Source organism: Oryx dammah, unplaced genomic scaffold, assembly GCF_014754425.2.
Source record: "Oryx dammah isolate SB20612 unplaced genomic scaffold, SCBI_Odam_1.1 HiC_scaffold_14, whole genome shotgun sequence".
In the NCBI taxonomy this organism is placed as follows: Eukaryota; Metazoa; Chordata; class Mammalia; order Artiodactyla; family Bovidae; genus Oryx; species Oryx dammah.
Window position 1 is genome coordinate 13,174,982 of NW_024070198.1, and position 20,748 is coordinate 13,195,729.

General features: G+C 38.8%; 1 protein-coding gene across 5 annotated transcripts in view; it reads right to left on the reverse strand.

Moving 5' to 3' along the window:
* Nucleotides 1–20,748, reverse strand: part of CPEB3 (cytoplasmic polyadenylation element binding protein 3) — a 157,959-nt gene that overhangs the window by 109,289 nt on the left and 27,922 nt on the right. For 3 of the 5 annotated variants that reach the window (XM_040254520.1, XM_040254519.1, XM_040254521.1), the window contains exons 3-4: nucleotides 8,562–8,721; nucleotides 991–1,047 (exon numbers count right to left, since the gene is read on the reverse strand). In XM_040254520.1, coding sequence (XP_040110454.1) covers nucleotides 991–1,047; nucleotides 8,562–8,721 — 217 coding nt within the window. The remainder of the gene's footprint in view (nucleotides 1–990; nucleotides 1,048–8,561; nucleotides 8,722–20,748) is intronic. The other 2 variants (XM_040254522.1, XM_040254523.1) reach the window with 1 other exon arrangement.

Below are 20,748 nucleotides of genomic sequence, written 5' to 3' on the forward strand. Positions count from 1 at the left end.
ACTCATTTGATGGAAAAGGAAACTTATATCCTGAGGGATTCAATGGCTTGCACTGTCCTTTAGACAAGGGACAATTTCCTTTTAGGGACTATTCTTCTGCAAAGCTATTAGGTCCATAGACACTAGGAAGGAGAGTTGATGCCAGCCAGGTATTTTTTGCAGTATTATTTAATACAACAACTTTCTGGCTAATAAGGCTTTGATGTTCCAGAGCTCAATCCAACAACTATACTGACAAAACTATCACTAAGCAGCAAAGCTCCTGACACATTCCTATGCAAATTCCACTAATGGGGGACTCCTGATGTCCAGTTTGAATTCCAGTTGGCTATCTACCACAATGAGAAAAATTCTGAGTTACAGTAAGTTGATCTATTTATTCATACTCTCTAGCCCAGTCCCTCCCTCCTTTCATCTCCCACCTTCGTCCTGCCCTCCTTCCTTCCCCCACTGCAACAGTATACAGCAGAGATCAGCAAAGTTCTCTGTAAAGGGCCAGACAATAAACAGTTTAGGGTTTTTTCGGTTCTGCCCTTGTAGAACAATAGTAGCCATAAGACAATCCATAAATGAATGGGTGTGGCTGTTTCAATAAAACCATTTACAAAAACAGGCAGGGGGCCAGATATGGCTCCCAGGACTGTAATTTTTCAGTCCCTTGTATACAGTAGCAGTTCTCAAACTTTAGTCTGCATCAGAATCACCTACAGAACTTAGTAACACACAGATTTCTGGGACTCATCCTTAAGTTTCTGATTTTGAAGATCTGTAGTGGGGACTGAGATTTTGCATATTTACTAAGTTCCCAAATGATGCTGATGCTGATGGTCCACGGATTCCACTTTGAGAACATACTCTGAAAGCCACTGGTATAAAATATTGGTCTTCACTGCAGTCAGTGGCAGGCTGAAATGTAATGAATAACTGAGAAAGTGGAAATTACATGCTGTCGATTGCTAATTTTACAGAATATTTCATATGGAGACTTACTGTTAAGTGCCATAATATTATCTGTTCCTGGATGATGGAAATTTATTCCCATGCGTCCTAAAAAATAAAACAATTCTGTTTTAAGCACAAAGAAAAGAATGTTTAAATATAATCACAAATATATTGCACAATATGAACATTACAAAAAACTAAAACTATAAACAATGCTATCAAAGGCCACAGCAGTTACAACAGTTTTAAATCAAGTCATAAAACATACACATGAAAAATCTTAAAACAAAGCCAAAGTCTCAATAACAACAAATAAAATAAACCAAAACAAAAAAGAAGCTTCCATTATAATAGGAAATTTTAACGCATCTTCCGCATTCCAATTTAAACATGCCAACTCCCTGGATTACACATTTTATTTAAACAATTTATACTGCCCTTCAAATTCAAGCAGCAAAATAATGAATTCAAAGAAGTATATAAACTTGAAGCTTAGAGAGAATTCAAAGACAAACATTTCAAAGCGGCTCAGAATGCAACATGATGATGAGAATGGCAAGCAGAAGAAGGATGTACATTTACGTAACAGATATAGTGGGGAACGATCACTGGCCAAAAAATGTAGGGTTCCTGTGCTGCCCCTATCACTAACTAGTTAGATGACCTTGGACATAATACTTATGTCCAGACCTTTGTCCTTACAGTAACAGGGGACTGGATGCTTGTTTTTGTATGCTGTATGCCGTCAAGCGAAGAATCATTTTTATATTTTTAAAGAGTTGTAAAAACAAACACAAAATTTAAAAAACAAAGAATAATGCGCAACAGAAACCATATGGCCCACAGGCCTAAAATATTTACTCTCTGGTCTATAAGATGCCAAGTCTGAATCAAATGTTTTAACAGCCTCAGGGGTTTAAGAGTGGAAGATGTATTAATTATTTGGGAAAATGGAGGTGGAAATGATTTACTTATCATTTTCTGAGGTATTCAAACAACAAAAAACCAGTCACTGAAAAATATGCCCTAAAAAAATCCAAACACTGCCAAACAGAATTTAAGAAAAGGGTGCATTGAGAGGGTCTCTCAATCTCTGACCTAGGAATATTCAGATATTGGTGTTGTTCCCGTAAAGCAGGGATGTTCCCTAAATGTTTTTATAACTATAAAGGGCTATCAAGAAAACCAAGCAAGCCCAGATTTAGCTCATTCAACTTCTATTTCCTATGCTACAATCATTTATGGTAAAGAATTGTGTAGTTTATTAATACTACATCAAATAATAGTTTTTATGTTTCTGAAACTCCTTATGTTGTAGTCCTCTAGAAGTTGGATCCTTTTTATACTTTTTCCATCAGGTCTTAAAACTTTTCAGCCTGGAAAGATGAAGCTGAAAGGAAAATCTGTAGTTCAATTCTAATTATCATCCTCTACACTGATTACTTCCAATTCAATCTTCTAAAGATATAGCAAAACAAGAGCCTTAGGCAATGTTTTGTAAATGAAAGTATCACTACTTGCTGAAAAGAAAATTTTTGCCCTTCCTGGTATCCTTCCTACTACTTTTGGCCAATTCGAGGTCACTTTAATGATCTCTAGATCAAGATCATCCACTAAAGATCTTACGAGAAACTCGAGTTCAGTGTCAAATCCATCATCATCAATTACTTAAATGTAATCTATAATTTTTTTCCCAACAATATGCAAATCCTTTTTAGTAAACTGCTTATGGCTTCTTTAAGCTACTTTCTCTACCTCTTCAAAAATTAATGTCTAGATTATAAAATACATTTTTATGGAGAAAATCAGACAATACAGAAAAGTGAAAAAAACAAGATCATCAACTAAAGACAAGCTCTGTTAGCATTTTGATTTATAGTCTGCCAGTTTAGGAGTATATACGTGTAAAGGTTTCTTATCTAAAATGAGGTTTATTTGATAATATTATTTAAATTTAATATATTGCATGCCTTAAGTTTTATGGTTCTTTGGGATTTTGAAGGAGAGAGAAAATATCAAAAGCAAAAGAAAAACTGACTCCAAATTCAGATGAGGCCATTTCTTTTTTCTTCCTTTTGTCCAACAAATACTGCTGTTTAATCAGCTGTGAAAATAGAATCAAGTGTGTGTCATCTGGTGATTTTTGTTAATGCAGTCTGGTGCTGCCTGCGTGACATTTTGTCACCTGTCCATGGTCTGCTATTTTTAAATTGTTCTTGTCAGCTAGCTATCTTTTAAGTATAGTGTGAAATATAAGGTTTCGAAAACTGGAAGGCATACTTGGTTTTACTGAGTTAAATGATGCTGTGGAAATCTGAGACTGTGTCCCACTTTCCCCACTGCATAAGGCCTGATAAATGGGGGTGGGAGAGGAAGGGAGCAAGGTTGGAGAATACAGTTATTCACACTGTAAAAATCACAGTCTCGTAAGCTCAATTCATATTCATATTTAAGATGCTAGTTATAAAACTGTCTCTACTGTTATTTAAAGTTTCAGAGTCAAACTAAACCTATACTTCTATAAGTCCAAAGTAAAAATTGGAATTTTCGTTAATTCGTAATTGATTATGAAAGTCACCTCTTCACTTCTGCAATATCGTTATAAGATAGGGAACAACTGCTGTATCTTTCTCTAATCATTCCCGTATGTTCTAAAACGTCAAGTCCTTTGGAGACCTTTATGTAACAGAATGTAAGTGCTGTGTTCTAGAAAACATTATAAGACAATGTACATTCTACTGCATTCTATTTCCTACCAATTTTCCCAATAAAGTTGAAGAGACAGTGTCTCAGAAAAAGTATCTATAAGATAAAATAATGCATTGGGTAAGAATACAATAAAATGGTGCTTCAAATCCCTTTTAAGGGAAAATTATAAAAGTATGGTACTATAACATTTAAAATATGTTTCAAAGAACCACAAAGCAAAAGAAATGAGGTTCAACCTGAGGTCAAATCCTAGTTTCTTTGCATACCAGTAGTGAATAATTTTTGGTATGTTATCAATTCCTTTGTGCCTACATTTCCTCATTTCAGGCTGTACTCTGGAACAATTAAAGCCAGAAATTTCCAGAGCTATACCGAGGATTAAGTACCCTTAATCTTTTTCTTACTCTCAGGTGACTATAGCACTATACTAAAAGGATCACTGGACAAATTAATGGGAGTTACCCACTTAAAAAAAAAAAAATCACTCAACTTCTATGTATCGTCTTCCCTTTTGTGTAGAACAGAAACTATCACTTCTTGCTAACTTAGAGCCTGTGCCCTAACAGTTTCTGCAATCAGCTAACTTTTATACAAGACGGACTGATATGGGCCAAAAGGAGGTAGTACAAAAATAGAACTGGAGCAGTAATTCAAGTAAGTAAAGAGACCGTATACCTTTCTGAATCAACTCAACGTAATGAAGGTGCACTCTTTCTAAAACAAGGTGACCTCAACATTTCAGAAATGGAGCCAGTTTTCTGTAAGGCTGTGTAATGCTAAATGTTTCATCAGGCACTACCCCCAAACAGCCAGCCAAGCTTACTCCTCTGTCACAACATGCAGACTAAGTGGGATGAGAGGAAAGTGATTGCTTCCTGTTTTCTTGCCACGGTGTCTGCTTGTGCTACTCCAGCCAGGCTGAGGTGACTTCATAATGTCACCTGCCCGGCCCAGTGCACGGTTGTTGTTTTTTCCCTATTCTTCTTCTTCTCTCACATCACGTAGTCCTCTTTGAATAAAAATCCCAAGAGAGGGTATGAATAATCAAACCTAACGTCCCTGAGTTTTCAGAGGGGTTCCCCCAGTGGCTAGGTAAAGCCTCATCATTGGTAGCAACTCAGGAGAGTACCTCTAATCATAACTCTCTTGATGCCAGAAATCCCCCTAATTCTCATAGTCAGAAGAGTTAGCATTCCCTATGTCCACTAGAAAAGAGGACAGAGGACAACTCTTCCTACTAAGGCCTCACTCATCCTTTTCCCCCCCAATTCAAGAGAAAAGTTGAATAAAAGGATTTCTTATTGAAAACATTTATACAATGAAATATCACTGTGAACTTATTTTCATCATGTTTACTTTATGTGATATCCTACTTAATTATATTTTTTTTACACTATTCAGATAAAAAATTTTGGAGAGTCAATAAAACTTAGGAGGATTGTTTTTCTTTCTCCTTTAGGTAGTTTTTTATAATGACAGAATGCTTATCCTTCAGTAATCACTACTTGTATCTATGGCAAAGACACAATTTTGACAGCTTGCATTTGAAAGCCTTTAACATTTAGCTGCAGCCTAGCTAGAAGGAGTAAATTCTGTAGGGATAAAAAGGTTTACTTTATTACCTAGGTCAGGCAGAGGCACACCACTACCACTGCTGTGGTCTTTATCTCTCCTTCACTTTATGAACGAGGTGCTTTATTTTAATGATGAAGACACTAAGGCTTTGAAGAAGCTAAGTAATCTATCTAGGTCAATAGCCAACTAAAGGCAGAATCAGAATTCAAATCCAGGTTTGAACGACTGCAAAATCAGAAAGGCTGAGTTGAAATACCTCATACCCTATAGAGAGAATATAAAATGTTTGGAAAAATGTTAATAAAAATAATAATCTTTGTTATCTCTAGGTAGTAAGGTTCAGGTGTTTTTTCACTTTTCTTTTGTCTTTTTACATACCATTTGAATTTCTTACAATGAGCGAGAATGTATTTTTTTCTAAAGAAAACCGAAATCCAGAGCAAAACACCAAAACAAATAAGCGCACAAAAAACCAATGACTCTCTAACTTGAATTTAAAGACCCTCAGAATAGTCTTCAACTGAAAGAGGATACTAACGGCAGGAGGAAGAAAAGGATAGATAAGGAGCAGTGTTTTTGGACAGACTCATACTGAAGCCACATGATAGGTACCCTAGCCTATCACCTTTCTCTTAAAGCTCAATTCATCTAGATATTTCCATCTTTTGACCCAGAGACCCTCTCTATGAATTTACCTTAAAAAAAAGCTACATGCAAGAACTCGTCCATGGCAGCATTATCTATAATGGAGAAAAAGCTAGAAACAACCTAAGAGTCCAAAGTTAAGGTCTATTAATAAATTATAAAGACCAGATAAAAAGAGTGTTTATTATGCAGAGGAAAAAGATACACCATCACAATGTGTTTCTTTTATTTTTAAATTATCTTTTAGTCATTACACTGTGCTCCATTTTTAAAGTAAAAAATAACTGAAAATCTTTCCCTTAAAATGCTGGCATCATAATGATGTTTTTAGAAGTGGTGTTGGAAAGACTCTTGAGAGTCCCTTGGACTGCAAGGAGATCCAACCAATCCATTCTGAAGGAGATCAACCCTGGGATTTCTTTGGAAGGAATGATGCTAAAGCTGAAACTCCAATACTTTGGCCACCTCATGCGAAGAGTTGACTCATTGGAAAAGACTCTGATGCTGGGAGGGATTGGGGGCAGGAGGAGAAAGGGACAACCGTGGATGAGATGGCTGGATGGCATCATGGACTCGATGGACATGAGTCTGAGCGAACTCTGGGAGATGGTGATGGACAGGGAGGCCTGGCGTGCTGCGATTCATGGGGTCGCAAAGTCGGACACGACTGAGCAACTGAACTGAACTGAAGGATCAAACATATGGTGCTATAACCAAATGTAAAAGTCTCCCAGTTGGAAAACGGAAGCAGACAGTTCAAATACCCTAACTAGGGGACAATAACATGGTGATGTAACTGACTATGGGAAGTAGATCATTCATAGGAAATCACTGTGAGTGGTGTGAATTGTGAAGTTGTAACCATATTGAAACTGTAAAAATGCACATATTAAATGCCTTCCAACTTCTTAGGTCATATTGTATCTTAAAGTACAATTCAAAAGCCTTTTACAGATGAAACCTCATATTTGCAAGTGTATTGGAGAAATTTATGCAGAGGTAACTGGACAGATAAGAAAAAACGGCCCCAGGGTTGGGGCGGGGGGAGGGAGATTTAAGAGAGAGGGGATATATATATATATGTATAGTTATGACCGATTCACAATGATGTATGGCAGAAACCAACACAACATTGTAAAGAAATTACTCTCCAATTAAAAATTTTTATAAAAGGCGGGGGGAGCCACCACAAGTGGAATTAGACATTCACCCTGTCCCACAGTAAGGTACTTTAGCAGTGCTACTCTCAACAGAGCACAACAACTCCTGCTTAATCAATATTCACAAAAACTCTAGAAAATTATTTTATAGACCATAATCTAACATCCTTTCATAATCTTTTATTGCTAGAAGAATACAGACCAAGATAAGACAGACATGCATAAAGAACAAGGGCTGACTTCTTTAGAATAATAGGATGGGCTTACAGCTGTTCCTGGTAGAGAAGGACGACAAATGTAGCCTTAGAAGATACTAAAAACACAAAACAGTCTGTGAATATTACGTGTATGTGTTTTTTTTTAACACCATTCTCACTTCTAAGTGAAATTACCATGTACCTAATCTTTGCTGAAGAAAGATGTGGTAACAGTGACTAAATATAACAATGACAAAATGAGAGGCAGTTTTTTTCCTACTTCTGAAGGCCTTAAAATATAGCTTTTGTCAAAATCTTTTATTTTCTTCACAGCCTGTTAACTACTTTCTTTTCACTAGAAATTGAGGAAAGCAGCAGAAAATCATGAGTGTGACAAGAAAATGATGAAATAGATTTTTGGTGTGGTGTAAGGAAATGACTATCACGTTCCCAGTCAGTCATATCCTATATAAGAGCCCGCAGAGAACCAGAGGGAATCAGATTCCTCACAACTCTAGAGGACATAAGGGTTCACACAAGATGAGTGTCCCTGTGGCTAACTCTTCCAGTTTTCAGATAGTTAGGCTCTCAACCCAAGTACAATGGCTATCTCCACAGAAAAATTCTATTCTACTATTTTTTTTAAATATCATAATGCCCCCAAGAATTCCTATAATCCATAACAAGAACTATCTGTAATCATGAATGTAATATCACCCCCTCTCCTGAATTTACGTGGGCTCTAAAAATAGGAAATCCTAATATTGCTGACCTTGGGACTTTATGCCTTACATTTAACTCAAAACATTTTCCCTGAGTTCCCTGAAACTCATTGGTGGGCCACTGGGAGGGTAGCCTTAGAGAATGCAAAGTGTCACTACCTGCTCTTAAAGTCTGTGTAGTGATACTCCCTACCCTAGAAAAGTGATTGTATTTTAATAAAACCCTTTTCTACAAAGTTTTCTGATGGAGCCTTTGGAGATTAAATCTCATACTTCCTTGTAGTAGACTTGGATTTAAATGAATTAATCCAGGTTCGGCCAAGGATTTCAAATACACAAAGCCCAGAAAACTTGGCTCAGGTCTCATGCTATAAACCACGACCTCAGCTACCCAACACATGCTTCTGCCAGACATTACGATTAAAGCAGTCAACCGTGATTATGGTAGGTAGCTGAACCCAGGTTTAAAAAAAATCAACTTTAAATACATTCCACAATGCTTTACAGAAGCAAACAAACAAAAACAAAAAAGCAAAACAAAACACAATTAATAAAAAGCTGATTTTTGTTTAAAACACCAAGCAAGGAATGGACATATGAATATTCCTAACCTGCAAAATGATTCCTCCACATTATATCAGCGAAACTCATTGGTGGGCCACTGGGAGGGTAGTGTTTACCTTTCAGAGGCTCATGATCTGTCCTTATCATATCCATTAAGGAGTTCTCCAACGAGTGCAAGTTAAAAGTGTCATAGGGCCTACTCCGGTCCTAAAAATAAAAACAAAATAATACATAAAATTACTTCGTAAAATTAACAACCATATCATTTGCTTCTTGCCATGGATTAATGACATGAATCAAAACTCAAGGTAGTTTTAATAACACTTGACAACATGAAGTTTAATATGTTTTCATAATTAATTAAATTGTACCCTTTTCCCTAATAATTCTTTAATGTATATGCCCCACTACTTCAGACCGATTTTCTCTCAAATGAACTGAAAAAAGTAAATTCAAAAAAGAGTCAAGTGAGTCAACTTTGCCTTCAACCCTTCACCCTTTGCCTCTACTATCAAATGAATGTTCTAGTCAAATGAATAGAGATTTTTTCCCTAGAGAAAGACACTAAGAGCTCAGTCTACAAATGGAAACATTTCCCTGAAAAATCAAAAGGAGGTTACAGTTTCAATGTAATTAATTGTATTGGGCATCTTTAATAATTATTACTAAGTTCCATACATGGATATACTTTATAAAAATTAAAATGTGTCCAAAGTACTAAAACTACCTTTTGAAAAACACTACATGAAAAAACCTTTAACCCAAGGTTGTGTGTTTTCATGATGTTAGATTCAACAACATTTTGAAAACAGAGAGCTAACACAAAGTGAAGGAAAAAACTGTTCTACTGTGTTTCATTTAAGCCCATGGGAAACCATCACCTACAAATTATTTTTAGTAGTATGAGCCTAAAAGGAAGTGTGGTTCATGGCCTAACTTAATACTATAGAACAGATTTAGTTTGCTTTTGTTAAAAGAAAAGCAATACAGTCATAAACCTCAACAACCACACCAAATCAAACGACAGCAATGAGAGATTATTTTCAGGGTCCTGAAGAGTTTATCCAGCTTTGCAAATGATCACTTATCCTCCCCTTTGAGCAACAGAATAACAAAATGACTGCCTAGAGAAGCAAAAAGGGATACACTAGGTAAAAACCTCAGCTACAGTCATCATTTTCCAGCTTAAGTCTTAAAATCTTGGGAAGCTGTTTCCTTCTGGATTCTGGAAAGTATAGCCATGTACCTATCCATGGAGGTGGAAAGGAAGGTGGCATTTCCTGAGCACTGAGCGTAAAGTGGGAGCCCAGAGGGTGACTGAATGAATGAATGCAATAAGTTTGGCTGCAGGACCCAAGAAGAGCCCTAAACTGAGAACCAGAAGCAAAAGTGCTAGAACAACTACAATCAACAAGGGGCTTCTGGACATCATTATCTACCTCTCCAGTCCAGGCCTGAAATGTCTTCCTTTATACAAATGAGAGGATTAAACTAGATTATTTATAATACCCCTTCCAATCCAACACTTGTTTTTAACTCACACATTAACAAGGGCACAGATGTCTTTTTAAATTCACACATGAGGTAGAGGGCACAGATATTTTCAGACGCTACAGAGAGAAATTTCATTCTTACAAACCTTTAATGCCCAAGCTGAGGGCCAGGCCCTGGTGATTCAGAGATGAATGTTAGAACCCAGTCCGTTTGCAAGTAATTAGTAGAGGGAGACATAACCAGTTAAAATAAGAGTATGACAGGTGTTTTAACAAAGGAATGTAAACAGTACAATGAAAACTAAGTCACATCTATGTCTTAAAGAACAAACAGGGGCTTCCCTAGCAGTCCACTGGTTAAGATTCTGTGCTTACAATGCAGGAGAAATGGGTTCGATCCCTGGCCGGGAAACTAAGATCCCCCATGCCACGTGGTGCAGTCAAGAAAAAAAAGAGACAGACATATTTTGTGTGTGTATAGTTCTTTTTCAGATCACATTCTATAAAGTTGTGTCTTAAATCTGGACCTGTCATTTAACCAGCAATTAGGCTTGTCTTCATTTATTCTTGATGTCTTCAGTATTCTCACTAGCAAAATGGGATCTTACCTGGGAAGATCAGGGACGTGAGTCTGAGTGATCTCCGGGAGTTGGTGATGGACAGGGAGGCCTGGCGTGCTGCGATTCATAGGGTCGCAAAGAGTTGGACATGACTGAACTGAAGTGTTCATTTTACTCACATTGTATTTGCCCAAGAACTAACATGCATCATTTCTTTGCTTTTTAACAAGTTTATCTACTTATTCATTTTTGGCTGTGCTAGGTCTTTGCTGCTGCGTGGGCTCTTCTCTAGTTGCAGTGCATGGGCTTATTGTAGTGGGTTCTCTTGAGAAGGACGGACTCTAGGGCACTCGGCTTCCACAGCTGTGGCCTGTGAGCTCAGGAGTTGCAGCTCCCAGGCTCCAGAGTACAGGCTCAACAGCCATGGTGTACGGGCTTGGTTTCTCCACTGAGAGATAGATCTTAGTGGAGATCTTCCCAAATGAGGGGTCGCACCGTGTCTTCTGCACTGGCAAGCTGATTCTTTACCACTGAGCCACCAGGGAGTCCAACATTTCTTTCTTTTCTTTGGGCTGCCCTCCCAACCTTTTCTGCCTACACTCTGTTTTTTCCTTTTTAACACTCAGCAGTTAGTTGTGCACTAATGGATAAGAAAGAGACATGAAATACTTTCTTTGCTTCTCCATTTTGGTCCTTATATAATTTAAGAAGGTCCCTTCTTTTGCCTTTAGAATCTTGCCACTGATTACTTGTTTTGCTTTGGGTTCAAGTTATCAGTGGAAACTCCAATTATTTATGGCTACTGCTACTGCTAAGTCACTTCAGTCGTGTCCGACTCTGTGTGACCCCCATAGATGGCAGCCCACTAGGCTCCTCTGTCCCTGGGATTCTCCAGGCAAGAATACTGGAGTGGGTTGCCATTTTCTTCTCCAATGCATGAAAGTGAAAAGTGAAAGTGAAGTCTCTCAGTCATGCCTAACTCTTGGCGACCCCATGGACTGCAGCCTACTAAGCTCCTTCATCCATAGGATTTTCCAGGCAAGAGTACTGGAGTGGGGTACCATTGCCTTCTCCAATTATTTATGGAGTAAAGTTTAATTTTCAGAAATGCAAGCTTATCTGTACCCCAAATAATAAGTATCATATTCTTTGCCCAAAGCAGGCAGTAAAAACGTATGCTGAGGAATAGTCAGAAGGGCAGACTATTTCTGGCACTGACGATCCCAGACTGTGTCTAAGAGCCTTCTGTTATATGTATCCACACTTCTAACTAGAACCCTGCAGATGTGGCGCTACTTCCAAAAGGCTGATGAGGTGAAGGAGCTATTAAAAAAAAATAGCTGTTTGAAGGCATTTTAGACTCTTTCCAGCTAGGACAGTGTACTTTTTTTTTTTAATTCTTCATATGATCCTTCAAGGTAGATAACAGATTCATTTTACACAAGGAAGGTAAGGTTCAGAGAAGATTCAAACCTGGATCTGACCTCCAAAACAATATTTAAGAAGTATAAAAATAGGTCCGAAGAAGTTGATCTAAGCTATATGGGATGGTAAATGAAAGTTCTACGGAAGCATAGCATTGCATCTAATTACCAATGAAATGACCTTCCTGGCAAGGTGACAGTGAGTTTCTGTCAGAGGACTATCAGATATTAGATGACTGCCTGTCAGGGAAACTGCAGCAGACATTTGGAGAAGGATTCACATATCTGAAATTGTTCCCAACCTGTCAAGATTGTTAAATTCACATGTAGAATGGTGAAAATGCAGGTTCCTGGGCTCTGGCTAAAAGCAACTTAATTATAATTTAAAAAGAAATGAATGGGACTTTGCTGGTGGGTACAGTGGATAAGAATCTGCCTGCCAATGCAAGGGACACAGGTTTGATCCCTGGTCTGGCAATATTCCACATGCCACAGAGCAACTAAACTCATGTGCCACAACTACTGATCTTGTACTCCAGAGACTGTGAGCCATAACTACTGAGTTCAGTGAACAACTACTGAAGCCTTTGTTCCTAAAATCTGAGCTCCACAAGAGAAGCCACCGCAGTGAGAAGCCCAGGCACCACAACAAAGAGTAGCCCCCACTCGCCACAACTAGAGACAGCCTGTGCACAGCAACGAAGACACAAAGCAATCAAAAACAAACAATTAAAAAAAAAAGAAATTAATGTCCTGGTGATTCTTATGACTGGCTGGATGATTCTTCAAGTTAAGCCTTTATACCCATGAATCTGATCACTAAAATGGGACAGTAAAGTGAGGGGAGAGACTAGACAGCAGTAAGAAATAAACAAGCTGGGTCACTTTGACAAGGGTCAGCTTTGTAGTCTCCTAATTGATTGTGGGTGAGAGAAGCAGTTGGTGGCCTAGTTTTTAGAAGAACAGACTTTGAAATCAGACATCTGATTTTCAAATTCTGGCTCTGCCACTTGCTGGCATGTCATTCTGAACAAGTCTAAGCCTTGATCATCTACATTTATAAAATGGCAGTGAAAAGAATTCTCTTTTTATGGATGTTTTCAGTACTAGATGGCAAAGTACAACGAGGCATCTGTACCTTGTTGAACTAATATTGAAATCTGTACCAATATTGGAATATTAGTGCTCAACAGATGAAACAAGTGAAATGCACAGTGGAATTTGCATCGGCTTCTTAATTGAACAAATGTCAGTAAGTGCTGAGAGACTTACTTTCTCTCTAAAATTAATTCTATCTATGCCTCATCAATTTATATTTACATACGATTCACGCTTCTTAGTTTTGTAAGTAGTAAACGTTGCTGAGTTAACTGATTAACCAGGAACAAAAAAAGATAGAAAAACTAAAAATGAATTGAAATTCATCAGAAATTATGCACACAGAAAATCAGACCACAATTTACCATTTAACAACAGAGGTGACAAATGGCAAATAATCACATCAAGTCTTTTTTTCCCCGTTAGTTGTGTTTCCAGGTATAGGGAGTAACAAATAGGGAAAACACCTTTTAAAGCTTGTCTTTAACAAGCAAAAATCAGGATGGATTAGTACATGTATAAATAATGTTTCCCATTACTGACTCTTTTCTCTAGAGATAAGGAAGGACAGATGTTATCGGTTAGATGTACACAGAGGCAGCCCACCCTCACTCTACAGTTCATCAGGCCTGCTTTCCTTCTTCCCCTAGCTTGACTTAATGTTAATACACTTACCAAGTACTTAATATATGCCTGACACTGTTCTAAAAATGCTAAATGTATTCCCTCACAACTCTGTGAGGTAGGTAGCTTTTACCCCATTTTATAAATTAAGCAATTAAATCTTGGAGACAGAAGTAGCTGGCTCAAGGTTACAAGGCAGGACGAGGACTCCCTGTACTGCTTCCCTGACTTCCTCCTACTCCTTCCACCTTTTCATCTTTTTCATCTTTTTCACAAACACCCACCTCAACCTAATCCTGACACAATCACAGAGAGGACTCTTTGATCCCACTCTCCCACACAGGCAACCTAACCTTCACGTGCCCTTGGTCAATGACCCTGGTTCTACTGACAACTAGTTAAATTCAAGAGGAAGTTTGATCTACCCTCCAGGACAACCTCAGGTACCAGCCCTATTTCATTTACTTGCCTTTTTCTTGGGAGAGAAATCCAGGACCCTTTCCAAACTTTTCTGGCTTATCCCCAGACATTTCCTCTCCTAGAGATACAAAGTCAAAGCTGCAAGGGGCAAGAGAGCATTTGGGGGGGGAAAAAAAAAGAAAAAGAGTAGCTCTGGAACCACATGATAAAATTAATCATGGTTATATAACTATTCAAAGTCACAAAGCTGGTCAGAAATCAGGATGTGAACCCAGATATGTGACTTTCAAGTTCACACCAGTAATGCTCCAATGCTCTACACTGATCAGTTGCCATGAGTCCCGTGAACAACGGGAGCTTGGCTGGGAGCAATGGGGCAGAGACAAGATCAAAAATCAAAAGGACAGGTGTCTGAAAGGGCTAGCAAAGGATAAATAGGGTTGTGAAATGATATCAAAGAAAGAGGAGGAATTTCTGAAGGAGGTGTTTCTATTTATCATAGGGCTCCAACATACGTAGGATAAAATATTTCAAGGTTAAGGGCATTCAACCCACAAGCAAGAACCCACAAAACTAGTCATTTCTGAATTTTTACCATACTGCTTTTATTATCTGATCAGTTTACATTATTTGAAACTATCTCAATTCCCTGTTCTATACTATAAACATTGTTTAAGGGTAATGAATATGCTTTACCTGTTCTTAAGTGGATATTTAATTACATAATTAAAAATATGAATATATTCTTCTCAAACACATACACATACACAATATATTACAGAAAAAGCAAAAACTGCCAATCCTCCTGCCTTTTTTAAACTCTCTAAGATCACTACATACATCTGGCATATATTCTTTCAGATTTTTTAAAATACACACACATACCTATGTAGAAAACATATATTATTTTGCTATGTTTTGTTAAATGTGAAAATATGCATGCTATCTTGCTATTTGCTTTCTTTGATCAATATTGTGCTTCTGAGATGTTGTTTAGTCGCTCAGTCATGTCTGACTCTTTGTGATCCCATGGACTCCAGCATACCAGGCTTCCCTGTCCTTCACCATCCCCCAGAGCTTGCTCAAACTCATGTCCATTGAGTTGGTGATGCCATCCAACCATCTCATTCTCTGTCATCCCCTTCTCCTCCTGCCTTCAATCTATCCCAGCATCAAGGTCTTTTCTAATGAGTTGGCTCTTCACGTCAGTTGGCTTCTGAGATAGGTCCCTTTTAACATCTGTTCTTGCCTCTCCCCTACCCAACTATACACACATACCGCCTACACAGTAAATGCATAGTGAGCATGTTAAAAGAATCAAGTGATCATCCCAGTGTACAGTCTATAAAATAATTTCTGATTTTCAGATTCTTTTCCCTATCCTCCAGTTTCTCAAAATTTCTGTTCTGGTCCTTTAAATGCATTTCCTCCATACTTTGTCTCATTTCAATTCAGTCACTCAGTCATGTCCAACTCTTTGTGACCCCATGGACTGGAGCACACCAGGCTTCCCTGTCTATCATCAACTCCCAGAGCTTGCTCAAACTCATGTCCATTGAGTCGGTGATGCCATCCAACCATCTCATCCTCTGTCGTCCCCTTTTCCTCCTGCCTTCAATCTTTCCCAGCATCAGGGTCTTTTCCAAGGAGTCAGTTCTTCACACCGGGTGGCCAAAGTATTGGAGCTTCAGCATCAGTCCTTCCAATGAATATTCAGGACTGATTTCCTTTATGATGGACTGGTTTGATCTCCCTGCAGTCCAAGAGACTTTCAAGAGTCTTCTCTAGCACCACAGTTCAAAAGCATCCATTCTTTTGCTCTCAACCTTCTTTATGGTCCAACTCTCACATCCATACATGACTACTGGGAAAACCACAGCTTTGACTAGACGGATCTTGGCTACTTTGGCACAATGGTTTCCTGACCCCTGGTTTCTATGAAGGACACCACTACTAATGAAACATAAGGATCTATGGACTCTGACAGCCTTGAGTAAAAATCCAAGAGGCAATACATGCTAAAGATCAGCATGTAGTAATCTCAAGCATAGAATATGCTTAAGAGCACCAGAAAGAACAAATAGAACATTTCATAACAAATATTAGATAGGGATAGGAAACAATTAGATGAGTAGTAATATAAAATTTCTGTTTATCACAAAGTAGAAGTCTAGGAATTTATAGTTCTAAACCAATACTGCTGTTATATGTCAGAACATATCAACAGCATGAGGTCCCTATATCAAACTGAACTTTACTATAGTACCAAGCTGCTTGATAAACATTTGTCCAAAGATTAAAACCTTTCTCACATAAAGGAAAATCAATGTCACTAATCTATGGGGAAGAGGAAAAAAAATTTTTTGAAATGTAGATTTTCATCTCATCTTCAGTAGGTATCAAGTCCTTCAGTCAATTTTAACCATCCCAAATGAGATTATCATATTTGTAGCCCTCTTGAAAACATGATTGTAGACTCTCCCCCAGTCACTCAATAGCAAGCAGATGCACCTTTTATCCAACCTGCTGCTGCTACTGCTGCTAAGTCACTTCACTCGTGTCCGACTCTGTGCAACCCCATAGATGGCAGCCCACCAGGCCCCACTGTCCCTGGGATTCTCCAGGCAAGAACTCTGGAGTGGATTGCCATTTCCTTCTCCAATGCATGAAAGTGAAAAGTAAAAGTGAAGTCGCTCAGTTGTGTCTGACACTCAGCGACCCCATGGATTGCAGCCTACCAGGCTCCTCTGTCCATGGGATTTTCCAGGCAAGAGCCCTGGAGTGGGGTGCCATTGCCTTCTCCATTTATCCAACCTGAAGTCCTTACAAAGTTGAGATCTCTCTGACTTTCCTATCTTCAGAAAAAAATAATTGATCCCAGCACCTGCTACGAATTTTAATATTCAATTCAATTCTCCATGCAAGAAATTCTCAAGAACCTGCAACACAGCCGTACATAAAGAAATCAAAGCTTTCTCATTCTTTTCTTCATAAGGATGACTAATTCCAACCACTCAAACTTTTCATCATATCATATTTTTTCCTTACTGTATAACAGCAAAAGGATAGTTTGACCTGCTCTGAGAGATGCTCAAAAATGAGATAAGCATGACAACTTGCAGGACAACCCAGGAGTTTCACCTCATCTCATCCTATTCCCTGCCACCTCAATCTTCCTGCACAGCTCTCCTCACTGGTTTGCCATAAGATGTGGTAAGAGGCCCAGTTTATCAGACACAGGGGAACATGGCTCTTAGAATGTTATTCACCATAAATGACATTCACTTTGAGGCCAGATCTAGCTGGGTAAATACTGACAGGGTCAACTGGACAAAAAGTACAAATGCCTATTGCTACCACTTCTGACTGTGGTAAACAGCTCAGAGCTAAGTACATAAGCACTTTTAAAAGGAGTGATTATACAATTTAGCAGTGTGCTAGGTAAAAGGCAGAAAGTCAGACCTAAAAAGGACACAGAAAAGGAAAGCGGTAACTAGAGAGGTCAGAAGAGCAGGGTCCAAGGAACTCCAAAAATTAAAGCTCCCCTTTTCCTGGTTATTGTGCATATGTGACTAGCTGGTGTTGGACCAAAACTGTTAGGTAGCAGAATACTATCCCAAGTAGCTGATTATTAGACATGACAACGTAAAGGGAGACCTTCACAACCAAACCTATCTTAGAATATTATGCAAAGGTACATATACTCTCTATATTGTTTTCTTGTTATTGACCATAAATGTCAGAATCCATCCACAAAACTGGCCATTTCCAGGTAATGTTGGATTCTACTGGTGTTCCCGACCCCAACATCTTAACTCCAGAAAATCAACACTAATGCCTGTTATCCTCAATAAACTATAACTTCCGTGGGAGCAGAGATATACCTTATTTCTCCATATTTTCACCACCCAGTAGAGGGCCTGGCATATAACAGGCATTCGGTAAATGATTGCTTTACATTTAAATCATCCTCCCGATGGCTTCATACTGCAAGATTTTCATTTAAAACTAACAAAGAAGTACATACCTATTAGAGAGGCTAAAACCCAAACAAACAAAACATCCTGACAATTCCAAATGCTGACTAGGACATGGAACAACTCTCATAAATTGCTGGTGGGAATGCAAAATGGTATTGCCACTTTGGAAAAACAGTTTGGGAACAAAAACACATGTCCATACAAAAATCTGTACATAAATGCTCACAAAACTTTATAAAACAACTTTACTTACAATTTCCAAATACTAGAAACTATGCAAATACCCACCAAGTAGAATATTATTCAGCAACAAAAAAATGAAATACTGATGTTCTCTAACATGGGCGAACCTTAAAAATACTATGATGAGTGAAAGAAGCCAGTCACTAAGAATCACATGTTGTATAATTCCAATTATAGAAGACATCCAAAACAGGCAAATCATCCAAAGACAGAAAAGCAGACTGGGTATAGCCTAGGGCTAGGAGAGTCAGGAGGGAAGTGGGGAGAGACTGCTCATGGGTACAGGTTTCTTTCGGCCATGAGAAAAATGTTCCAAAATTAGGTAGTAAAGACTGACACACAATTTAGTAAATATACTCAAAGGGTGAATGAATTTCTTGGTTTATGAATTATATCTCAATAAAACTATCATTTAAAAAAAGAAAAAAGCTTTCCTAAGATTTAAAGAGGAAGTATGATACTGCCTGAAAATCATCTAGTTTAGTCACAGCACATAAGTCCTAATAACTTCTTGAGCTATGACTGAAGAAGGCAAAGGATGTTCCATTCAGGAGCCACTGAAGGATCCAGGTAATTAAATCGAAATCACACAGTAGTGAAGTTCAAAAGGCAACCCTGCTGCCAGTCATTGTCACAGTATGTATCATTTCTACTTCGTTTTTCGGTTGTACTTTGTGGCATGTGGGATCTTAGTTCCCTGACAAGGGATCAAATCAAGCCCATGCCCACTGCAGTGGAAGCGTGGAGTCTCAACCACTGGACTCCCTTCATTTCCGTTTATAAAGATGTCTTTAATGTTCCTCCGGAAACCCTCAAGCACAGCACCTTTTCATGTCTGCTACTGTTTCCGACCAATTTTTTTCTTTTTTAATCCCAGAGATTCCAGTCTTATAATGATAGTACCGTGACTTTCAGAGACTCCGCTTATCCCAGGTACAACCTTTTAAGAATAATATGCTCCAGCATCTACCTAAAAGCACTACTAGGCCATAAAATATATCTACATTCATAAACAACAAAACATGCTCTGCTGCTGTTCACTTGTTTGGCTGGTTAGGTGAAGTGACAGCAGAATTCGCAGATTCACCAGAATCTGACAGGGGCCGCGACGTGAATGCTTCTGCTCTGGCCCCTTGTTATCCTTTGATCCCTGTGCTTAAAAACTGGTCAGCAAAATACAGCTGCTTTAATGCAAATAGTCCTATGGCAATGAAAACAATAAAGCAACAACTCTGCCACTTTGGGCTAGCACCTGTTTAGGGTCCTTCTCCCCTTCAGAAACCAATAGAAGATGCCGCGCCCAGCGTCCATGTAGATTAAGAGCTACGGACTCTAGCTTTTTGCTGTCACTCCCCAGCCACCACTGGAGATGTCACCAATGTGCTGTGTGTTTATTTTTAAGAAGGGAACCTCGTTGAGTACCAAGAAAATCCACCCCACGTTGATGGACTGGAAACAGAGGAAGAGAAGCGTATTATGTTTTCTGTTTCCAAACCCCTCTCTTCTAATGGAAGGAGGGAAAACAAACTCCCCAAAATCCTGCTTCTGCAGTTTACTGTACAATCTCATCCACGTCCAGATGAGACTGATAATAAAAACAGATTCAGTTCAGTTCAGTTGCTCAGTCGTGTCCGACTCTTTGAGACCCCATGAACCACAGTATGCCAGGCCTCCCTGTCCATCACCATCTCCCAGAGTTCACTCAAACTCACATCCATCGAGTCCATGATGCCATCCAGCCATCTCATCCTCTGTCGTCCCCTTCTCTTCCTGCTCCCAATCCCTCCAGCATCAGAGTCTTTTCCAATGAGTCAACTCTTTGCATGAGGTGGCCAAAGTACTGGAGTTTCAGCTTTAGCATCATTCCTTCCAAAGAAATCCCAGGGTTGATCTCCTTCAGAATGGATTGGTTGGATCTCCTTGCAGTCCAAGGGACTCTCAAGAGTCTTCTCCAACACCACAGTTCAAAAGCATCAATTCTTTGGTGCTCAGCTTTCTTCACAATCCAACTCTCACATCCATACATGACCACTGGAAAAACCATAGCCTTGACTAGACAGACCTTAGTCGGCAAAGTAACGTCTCTGCTTTTCAATATGCTATCTAGGTTGGTCATAACTTTTCTTCCAAGGAGTAGGCGTCTTTTAATTGCATGGCTGCAGTCACCATCTGCAGTGATTTTGGAGCCCAAAAAAATAAAGTCTGACACTATTTCCACTGTTTCCCCATCTATTTGCCATGAAGTGATGGGACCAGATGCCATGATCTTCATTTTCTGAATGTTGAGCTTTAAGCCAACTTTGTCACTCTCCTCTTTCACTTTCATCAAGAGGCTCTTTAGTTCTTCTTCACTTTCTGCCGTAAGGGTGGTGTCATCTGCATATCTGAGGTT